This window comes from Ostrea edulis, chromosome 3, assembly GCF_947568905.1.
Source record: "Ostrea edulis chromosome 3, xbOstEdul1.1, whole genome shotgun sequence".
Classification (NCBI taxonomy): Eukaryota; Metazoa; Mollusca; class Bivalvia; order Ostreida; family Ostreidae; genus Ostrea; species Ostrea edulis.
The window spans coordinates 62,275,013-62,285,724 of NC_079166.1; the positions used below are offsets into that span (position 1 = coordinate 62,275,013).

General features: G+C 34.9%; 1 protein-coding gene across 1 annotated transcript; it reads left to right on the forward strand.

The window, feature by feature from the left end:
• Nucleotides 1-1,174: 1,174 nt before the first annotated feature.
• LOC125674892 (G1/S-specific cyclin-D2-like) lies at nucleotides 1,175-10,061 on the forward strand. The gene is made up of 5 exons (XM_048912251.2): nucleotides 1,175-2,323; nucleotides 3,282-3,497; nucleotides 4,249-4,408; nucleotides 6,506-6,636; nucleotides 7,215-10,061. Exons 1-5 carry the CDS (start codon nucleotides 2,129-2,131, stop codon nucleotides 7,386-7,388), a joined length of 876 nt encoding a protein of 291 aa, XP_048768208.1. The 5' UTR covers nucleotides 1,175-2,128; the 3' UTR covers nucleotides 7,389-10,061.
• The last annotated feature ends 651 nt before the right edge of the window (nucleotides 10,062-10,712 follow it).

The following is a 10,712-nucleotide window of genomic DNA, read 5'->3' on the forward strand; positions in this document are numbered from 1 at the left end:
GAACGCTATAATCCTTTCCTGACGCTTTTCTCCAAATATTTACCAATTGAAATTGAGAGAGAGAGAGAGAGAGAGAGAGAGAGAGAGAGAGAGAGAGAGAGAGAGAGAGAGAGACAGACAGACAGACAGACAGACAGACAGACAGAGACAGACAGACAAACAGACAGAGACATACAGCCAGAGAGACAGAGAGCGAGAGAGAGAGAGAAAGAGCATGCATGTAATGTGAGGAAAACTCTTCACCATTTCACCTGCGCTGTGAGGACAGAAAGAAATTACGAAGAAAAGAAAAATGTCCTTACACTTACGTTCCCATAAACTTAACCCACAAAATGTGAAAGGTTTCGATCTAAGACATTTAATGGATGGAGACAAGCGGTGTGGGGGACCCTGTTGTCCCAATGATATTCTCTCCCGAAAACATTTTTTTTCACAATTCGAAAAAGTATTGGATAAACTTTTATAAGGGTCCATAGAACTACCTAAGATAGTATTCTTTTATTTTATTAATGTTTTGTTTTTTTAATCTATTTATTTAATCATTGCATTTACAGTAACATATGTATTTCCTCCTAAAAAATTGTGTGTGAGGACATCCTCACTAAAGAGGTTTCGTCGGAGAGAGAGAGAGAGAGAGAGAGAGAGAGAGAGAGAGGGGGGGGGTTAAAATCCCTCTGTGTATTATCGGGTTTACTTTCCGATCCTCCAGTGCACAGTGGTATTATACAGGTGATATACAGTTTAATATACATACCAATACAGGAAATATTTAAATCAAAACACATTGAAATATTGTACTTCTCTAATTATTCATCAGCAGTATAACAATTGATTAAGCAGAACTAGTGTCCTTCAATTAGGCTATGATTTTTATTTTATTTTATAATTATTTTTTTAGCTTCATTTATGAATTGATTTTTATTCTATGAAAATCTATATCTAAAACAATCACAGTTGTCCATTTCTATCCTGGGTACAATTTTTCGCTTCGCTTCGTAATTCATTGAAAACAATATAAAACACCTCATGGTAATTTACCCTTGCACGCGACTCCTAGCACTACTTATATTCATTGTCGCGTGGGCGGAGCTTCGACACGCTGCCAGCCAATCGGTTATCAGTTGTTTCCAAATGTTCCCCTCATTCATAAGAGGGAGTACTACATACCCCCTTCGTTCATTCATACTTTGTCATGTGTTCAAAAAATGTCTGCAGATCTTGATATAAATTCGGATGTCCTATATATTCTATAAATAGAAAATAAGCTCGGCAACGATAAATATACATTATCAACATTTAATAAAATCATTTTTCTTGACATTTCCCAACAATATTATGCATGTGGTGTGGTATGTCACATTCTTATAATAAACCTGTTCTTCAAACAAAATGTCCGATTCTCGTGTATTTACATTTGCATGAAATAAATCCGAATAGTAATAAACATTCCCATCTTCGATACACAACGTTGGACTAAAATAATATATATATATAAGAAGAAAAGGAAAAACAGAATTTAGCTAAAAAAGCTTTGTTCAAAGTGTCGGTAAAGCCGGCTCCGTCACAGATTATGAATATTCATTAATACAATCAAGGGGTTGAAGTTATGTGTTTAGTTTGGGTGGATTTTTTTAATGTATAACCACTAATTTAACAAACGTGGAAAATATGTACACAATTCTATAATTATCAAATAAGTCATTGAGCAAAATTTATCATTAAAATGCAACATTTTTCTTTGAATATTAGTCAATATATCAATATCAGATACAAATTCTCCACACCGTCACGCATGCGCATGCGTTCTATCGGAGTGTTGGACCGATAGTTAGTTGTCATTCAGAGCAAGGTTTCTCAGCGAATCGGGGGTGTATATATTTTAGCTATCGGTTCGAATGGATTGTTAGCCGTTTGAGCTCTCATTGGAGCTACACGGTTATATACATACACCGGCTAGACAAACCACATCCAAACCCTCGGACAACAAACTGAAACCGCTGTGAACGAAAATATATACTGGACTTTTGTGGAATCTGAATTTTGTGTTGCGTTTTATTTATACGTGTAAATGCTTAACTGACCATTTAAATAGACTGTCTTTCAGTTGGACGTTTTTAAAATACCCAACATGAATTTAATGTGCTGTGAAACGGAATCTCAAAGAAGAGCATATGAGGATCCCGTGCTTCTAAAAGACTACCGAGTTTTGCAGAATCTTCTGCATACTGAGGACCGGTACATGCCATCACCCACCTATTTTTCTTGTGTTCAGACTGACATTAAACCTTATATGAGGAAAATGGTCGCTCAATGGATGCTTGAGGTAATTTTTTTAATTCATTAATTTGGATTGCATGCTAATTATCAATGTGAGAATGTTAAGGAATGTCGGTCACCTTCACGAGGCGAGCCGATGAGGGCATGGCGTTTACATTCTGCAAATGAAATTAAAATGCATATTTATTTCATTCATAAATGATATTTACAATGTCGTGTAATAAAAGTTTACTAAATTCCCTATTATTTTATGTTGGAAATGTTTATTTCGTGTCAACAGTTGATTTTCAATCAATTTTTCTTCACCACGTATATTCTGCATTGGCGCGAGCGGATATATCAAACATGGCGGCCAGATTTTTTTTTTTGAAGAAAATAGGGTACCATCAGAAAAAGTGTTTAAAGCTGTGTTTCCGATCGATGAAACCTGAATATTTTTGATAAGCCTTATAGAATAGATATTGAGAAAGGTTATATATTTAAAATAATTAATTTTTATTTTGAAATAAATTTTTTACAAATTTTCTTTACTTTAATGTTTTTCATAACAGAAAATGCACATTTTTGCCACAAAAGCGTTTACTGAGAGTTTATTTTCGATAGATAAGCAACGAAAAGACATTTGGCACCAATTTTGAACTGTATATGAAGTGTTTCTGAACCAAAATTCAAGTTAGGGCGGAAAATGAATTTTTATTAGAAGTTTTCTGCATCCGCATATAGTCTGATCTGTGTCGGCCGCCAGCAGTGGTGAATGGTTTTTGATTCTGCGCACTTGCTGTCTATGTAAATATATGACTTCTCAACCAAGTTAATACTTTAATAATTAAAAATAAAATATAAATTGTGGAAAAATCTATTTTTGATTGTCATCTAGTGCTTTCATGACCAACTGGCATTTTATTACAAACATTTATCAGTGAATTTTTTTGATATTTTTTTTAATTTTTTCCCACGAAAAATACTTTGAATGAAAATAATTGAATCATATGTTTAATTTTCAGGTCTGTGAAGAACAACAGTGCGAAGAGGAGGTATTTCCTTTGGCAATGAATTACATGGACCGATTCCTCTCAGTGGTAGACATTCCTAGAACCAGGCTCCAGCTATTGGGGGCTGTGTGCATGTTTTTGGCATCCAAATTAAAAGAAACCAACCCTTTAACTGCAGAGAAACTCGTCATATACACAGACAGATCGATTTCATTGGAAGAATTGACGGTGAGTTTCAAAGGTGTGAAAAGTCTACCCCTGGGGGCAGGGAGAGTTGTATACCTGTCTCACCTGTGTATATGGGCTCTAGACACACTGGGAAAACTTGTCTGTATACCTGACCACATGCTGGGTTTCACAATGAAGAGTATACATGGACAAGCTGGGATATTATCAATAGATTTATATAATCTGCTGTTGGTTTGATTAAACATCAGTGGGTCATTAAACTTTAAAATGACACAGGAATAGGGGCAGAGAATCATTTTTGTAATGATGTTAAAGTGATAAAGGCCATGCTCTCCTCGTTCCATAATGATGGGGCTATTTCTAATACTATACCAGTCTGTATTTATAATCAGTCTACCCCTAATAAAAATTTAGAATAAAAATAAAACTTGGAATTTTGTCTGTGGTAGCAAATTCTACCTGTGATCTAGTAGGCAAAAGTGCCTGGAGATATATATCAAGTGTTGTACCTATATATGACAGTGTTAAAGCATTCAGGTATATTGAGTGGTTTTTTCCTTCATACCACAAATTTTTTCTTGATCACTGTGTGATAATACAACCTGTTTATTCATCATTGTTTTCTTGATGTCTCATAACAAGAGATGAAATGCGTAGATGACACAGAAAAAAAAAGTTATAAATGTCTTTTGAACTCCTCATGCTTGCCTCATTTATGCTCGCATGCTTTTTCATTAACATGACTTTTTAATTATGAAAATTAACATTCTCTTCTTTTTTAATCTTCCAGGAAACGGAATTGCTAGTTCTAAGTAAATTAAAGTGGGATTTATCAGCAGTGACACCTCATGACTTTTTAGAACAAATTTTGTCTCGGATATGTCCGGATCCAGAGCGATGCAATGTGATTAAAAAGCACTCCCAGACGTTCATAGCCTTGTGTTCAACAGGTAAGATCCCAGAACCATCCACACTCCTAATCTACAGTTCTAATGCAAAATTTATCAGTGAAGTTTTTTTTTTTTTGCGAGTGCAAGAGATGAAATGGTCATGTGTGCGATGTTGGGAAGTGTTTGGAATGCTTTTCAGAAGTGTGGGAGTTTTTTTTTTTTTTTTTTTGGCAAGGGTGCGTGCTGTAGGTAGAGATCTGGTGTTGTGTGCAGGTCATGGTATTCATTCACTGCCCGAGTTGTAAACACAGCACTTTCCCACCATGAACTGATTGAGAACCTCAGCTTGTAAGGGCCAGCAGCCAAGGATGTATACAAACTTACTCAGCAATGGCAGCTACTTCCTCTTGCATCTGGGGGACAATGCCCTAGAAATTCTTGTACAGTTTACTCTTAGAATTATGTTAAGTATATCACCAAACATTGAGTCCAGACTGGGACATGACTCACATTGGAAATCTTCTTTTCCCACTCAAGGATTAAAAAAGAAGAAGAAAACCCCTTAGCTTGTAGATTTGTGTGTGTGGCATGTGTCTTGGTTTATTGTAAGAAACACTGTGAACTCTGATTGGAACAATCAGATTTAGAATTGAACTAGAATCCTATTAGTCTTAAAATTAAGTAAAGTTATTGATCAACAGATTGAGTTAAAGGACAGCAGACAAAGTAGTCAGAGTCCTCTCCCGTGGGTAGACATTGCTTAGTGTAAAACTGGTGTTTAAACTCAGAAGCTGAATTTAATCACTCTCCCATGGGTAGACCTTGTTTAGTGTAAAACTGGTGTTTAAACTCAGAAGCTGCATTTAATGGCATTTGTTCAATTTCATAAAAGACGAGGAAGAAATTAAAACTTCTGATTTCATATTTTCTTTTAAAATGGGTTCATTGACACTGTTTAAAAAGGAGTGTTTGATTTATGTTCCGGTTTTTTTGTAATATCGAATTTTATAGAAAAAAAAAAGCAGGTGAAGGGTTATTTGCTTTTCTGAGGTCATAGCTTGTCCTGATCATTAGAAGTCGCGTGGCTTCTGTCGTCATTTGCAAACAGGTGATGCTTGGGTTCGCCCCCTGTGATGGCATTGTCCCACTCTTGGTTTGAATGCCACCACACAGCTCAGCTGTTTACAAATTTTTTCCCGGCATCTGTCAAATTGTAGAAAATAGCGTCCTTATAACCACAAAACATTCCTTCAGTTGACTAGCTGTGGGTGATCAGATGCAAACAAAGACAAATTAAAATCTGAAAATTACCGAAGCAGGTGTTTTATGCAGGCGAGAGATGAAAGAAAATGATGAAATTAAACTCCCAACAAATACTACTTTTTATTTTTTAAGTTGACTTCTTTCTTTTGGAAGTAGGAAATTAATCAAAGAATGATTACTTTCTTTAACCACATTGATTGAAGAATATTGAAAAAAAGAAAATACAATGAAAGAAAAAAATATTTTCAAACCTGCTGCTTCTGTCTGTAGCCTAGATACATTATTTCTAAAGGAGACCTAGCGGCCAATCTAAAGGAAGAACATTTATGTATTTTTTCTACATGTATGTAAGTAAGATTTGGGGATTAAACAAAACTGATAGCTTCCAGTTGCAAAAGTACAGATGATGCGAGTTGACAGGAAGAGAGAGATTAGGGGGTATTTAGTAGGATCCCAGGTCAAGTGCCACCTAATCAAAAATGACCTATGATGTCAAACTCACCTTTAAAAATGGCCATTATCTACCTCAAGTCTCCATTTAAATTCTTTTGAGAAATTTTGGATAGAAATGCTTAAATATCTTTTCCTTGGCCACAACAATAGCAAAAACTTTTTTTTGGTGGGAAATTGAGAATTTAAGTGTGAAAAGAGGTTTTAGACGTAGATGGGACAACAAATGGGAGAAGGGATTACTTATCAGAGTTTATTTACCTAACCTGCGGATGCTATTTGTATATGGTGGGAAATATACAACTCATATGAAATGGAATTTAAAGTCTTTTAATTTTCTTTGTGCTGTTTGCCGGGTTATAAGAACACCTCATGATTTGCTTACACGGTGTCATTGCACATGCAGCAATTTGACTCACCAGTAATTAAACTTTTTTTTTGCAGACTGCAAGTTCATTAACTACCCCCCTTCTATGATAGCAGCTGGGAGTGTAGGAGCCGCTGCCCACGGACTCCTAAAAACAGACAACACAAAACTATTACAGAATCTCCATCAGATCCTCAATATTGATGTGGTAGGTGTCTGCTTGGGTTTTCAATGTCTGATGTATATATTTTTTTCAGACAGACTATCTTTTGTCCCTTTGTGGTGTTGTAAAGTCTAAAGGATTCTTAGTATGTCAGCTTGGATGTTAAAAAAATAGAAAGAAGAAATTTTGTGACTTTCTCTGTGACAATGTTTTTGTTATCACTTACTTAGGAGTGATAAAGTCAAAAGAAAATGGGGGGTTTTCTTTGTTGTCCAATTAGCACCCCAGTGGCTGGTGTGGGTGATAAACAGCCAGGGCTGGTGATTAAGTAAACTTTACACAGCCAGAAGGTTAATGACAATTTGATAAGGTTCTAAGGCTTCAGAGTTCAATGTCACAATAAACCTATTAGCTGTAAAAGTGACCTGGCTTGGCTCTGGCAATAGTGTGGGAACACAGGCTCCATCTTGTAACTATTTCCCCCCCTTCTGTCATTGTTCACTGATCGTGGGGTGAAGTGTTTTCCCTGTTGCTTGTTTCATTTCAAGATGTAGATGAATATTGTGTGATAAAACCCTGAAACAATGCCTCTCTAAATTTTCTTTCCCCTTTTTGTTTTGCAGGATTGTTTAAAATCGTGTCAAGACCAGATTGAACAGACTCTGTCTTCAAATTTGTCACATATGGCACAGTTGTCAGATTCAGCGCCACCCAAAGTGGAGATTCACTCGACCCACCGTGTTCAACATGAGGGACAGCCCACCACACCCACAGACGTTCAAGATATTGTCTTCTAAACCCCCAACCCCCCTCCAGCCCCATTTGTTCAGCCCCGCCCCATCCTGATGCTAGTTGGAGGAGTGCCTAGTATTTTTGTTGTGTTGTGGCCTCTGCCATCATTGTCAGGATGGGGTGGTAAGATGGTATTGGTTGCTAAGGACATTCATAATTTGAAATTACTTTTAAGAAAAAGAAAAACGATCAAAAAAAGATGTTTGCTAGTGTTAAAATAGCATAGGTTAAAATTTTTAGTTTCTTTCTCTTGCATGAATAAGTTGATGATAATTTTATAAAGTTATTTTTTAAAAAAAATAAAATAGAATAATTATTTATTCTACAAAAAAAAAGAAAGAAAAATAGCATAAAGTTATGATATTTAGTTAGTGTTGTTATGAATTATACTCTGCATGCTTTTGTTAAAACTACATTTACTTTTATAGTTAATTTCTTAATGTGACTGCCCTTGCAACCAGTCAAGAGTAAAAAATGAAAAATTCCTAGAGCTGCCAATGAAATTTTTTAGTTGCATTTACTGAGGGTTTATTATTGTATTTGTGATCTGCATCCTATGCCATACTGGACCTATATTTCAAAAGTATTTTAGCAATCATTTTGAAGTGACCTTATGACCTAAGGTCATGTGACATGGTTAGGTGGGCCTTCAGCAGATATCACTGCCTTAAGAATATTTCTGATAGACTGTGCCAGAAGTAGACACCAGAGTCCATGTGTTCATAATTTAAGAAAAAATATGTGATATATATAATTTTTATTATTTTCCTCTGGTGTATACTGTGTCTGATGTATGTTTCTCTGGTTTTTGTTACTTTGTGTAACTTGTTGTCTGTTTTCAAATGTTTCACAACTTTCTGTGCCTGATTTTACCTTGTACATATATTTTTTTTTTCACTTTATCATTGTTCCATTTACTAGTTTACTTTCATTTTCAAGTTTCATTTTCTACATTTGATGTTTTTTTTTAAGAAGAAAAAGCCTTCAATCATGATATATTTTTAACTCTCAAATAAGATATCCACCTGCATCACAAAAAATGCATTCATATAATGGTGCTTATGATACAAAAATTCCTCCTGTATTCTGCATGGATTTTTAAATTCTCATCACAACATGGCAATCATGAATTCATTTTATCACAATTATGTCGCAAAACCTTGTCCAGTCATGTGTATGTTATGCAATGTTTGTTGGAACAAAAAAAATATAGTGCTATGTTTTATACAGCAGTATCACTCTGCATGTATAAATTTTATACAAAATATATATTTATATATATTTGATACAAAAAACAATGAACTATTTTTGACAGAACAAGTTTAAAAATTGTTGAATTTGTGTTCAAAGATCAAAGTTTCACGTCCAAGATTTTGTCTGGATTGTCTTAAAGGGACCAAAATAACTTTAAACATTTCCATCTTTTTTTTTATTTGACCAAGCAAATTCTCATTACCATGAAAACCATGAATGATGTGTTCAAAATTATATATATTTTTCAACAAAGTTGAAAATGAGATGCATTTTTGATATTTTTCAATTAATTTATTAAGTTGTAAGAAGTTTGTCTCAGATAGTTGTATATTGCCTTCCAAAGGAATGGTAACCGTGCCATTTCTTCACTGGACAAAGAAGTGATTATATTTCGATAGAAAATGTGATGAAATTTACATCACTCATAACTTGCAAGGCCATAACCTCACTATATGTGGCCATGTGACCTCAGCCTCGTTTTGAGAAATCACGTGACACATGTGTATAGTTGTAAGGGTGAGCATATATATATATATATATATATAGTTACATGTTTTTGTCAAGTTGTAGGTGTACACAAAAACCTTTTTCGAGCTTACCGAGGTGTGTGTTAATGTGACAAATCCATAAATATTTAATAACTTTTTCTTGGACTAAGAGTTAGTAGAATGTATTCTTGTGTATCTTTTAAGTAATATATTCTGTATCTGACGCCTCGCTCTGCCTCTCTGTGATTTTCCAGTCAACACTATTGTACGGAACTGGAAACAATGAAACGTCTCAAACAAGCACGGAGCGTGAAGGCATTTGTTTTTTTTTTTTTTTTTTTTTTTTTTTTTTTTTTTACCTTAGTAAAAGTAATGAAAGTAATTTTTTTTTTAATCTGTGTCTTTCAAGTTTAAAGAATTTCATTTTTATCTGTGATATTTTTTCTGAATACCAATGATGAAATGTTAGTCGTATGAAAGTTTTAAAAGAGGATGATTATGAATGGAGTTTGCACACATACAATTGCGGGTACTGTATATTTAGTTACAATGCAATATGCATATGATGAGTAAAAATGGCGACCAAAAGAAAACTAACGTGCATTGTGTTTTATCCTCGCAAAACAAATGTGATAGAATATAATTTTTAATCCCCGTAACGCTGCAATGTCAGAGGATAAGACTATGTGTACGATGGGTTATGGTCTCTTTCGTTTCATTGGTCGCAATTTACAAGGTGTAATGTACAAAGATAGTATAAAAAGAAGGAAGGATTAAATGCTTTGTAGTAGAAAGCAATGTTTGTAAATGTTGGAAGTGATTTTGTGCATGTGAACGATACAGACTTGTACTTATTACATTGTTCGACCAAATCTTAGCACGGGAACTATGTTCTGTGTGAAATAAAAGGCAATAATAAAATATTTGAAAATTGAAGTGAAGTATCTTGTTATCATTGAAACCTATGTGATGTATTTCAAAATCGTTGCATGTGATTTCATAGGAAGAGACGGACCAGTGTAAACTTTATCAAGAAAAGCATGCTTGACATGACTGGGCTAAGTGGAGATTTATAAAAATCTACATATAGTAGAATTGCAGTTTGTGGACTTAAAAAAGATTTCCCTATCCGGATAAACGGGACCATCGTTAATTCCCGTTAATCCTACGTATATGGCCGACTTATTGCACACACAATACATGGACAGGGTGTCATCAAGAGCAAAAGAAAATTCGGATTAATCTCCAAAGCTCTGGCTATAATGATTAACTAATCCCTAATTAATCGCTGAGACACGTGTACAAATGACAAAAACGTGTATATTTGTATTAATATGGTTGAACGTCAATGTATGTCCGACTGTCGGAAATAAGGAAATTTTCTCTCTTTGGAGATAAGATTTGTGGTTTTACATACAAACACTTAAACATCGGAAGAGGTCAGGGTATTGTGTTTATCTGTTTTTCCACATCCTATTACAGAATATCTAACGTCACCAGCTTTAGGTGAAGTGCCACAAATATTGATCTCGTGCTTGACCATTACGGCCGCCGCAGTAGTTCTTTACCGTGTCAATGCCTGCCGCG

Bases quoted from the DNA above. Each gene is read 5' to 3' on its own strand.
- LOC125674892 (XM_048912251.2), top strand. From the start codon at position 2,129: ATGAATTTAATGTGCTGTGAAACGGAATCTCAAAGAAGAGCATATGAG. The intron at 2,324-3,281 runs GTAATTTTTTTA...TTTAATTTTCAG, and splicing joins TCGCTCAATGGATGCTTGAG to GTCTGTGAAGAACAACAGTG. The intron at 4,409-6,505 runs GTAAGATCCCAG...TTTTTTTTGCAG, and splicing joins CATAGCCTTGTGTTCAACAG to ACTGCAAGTTCATTAACTAC.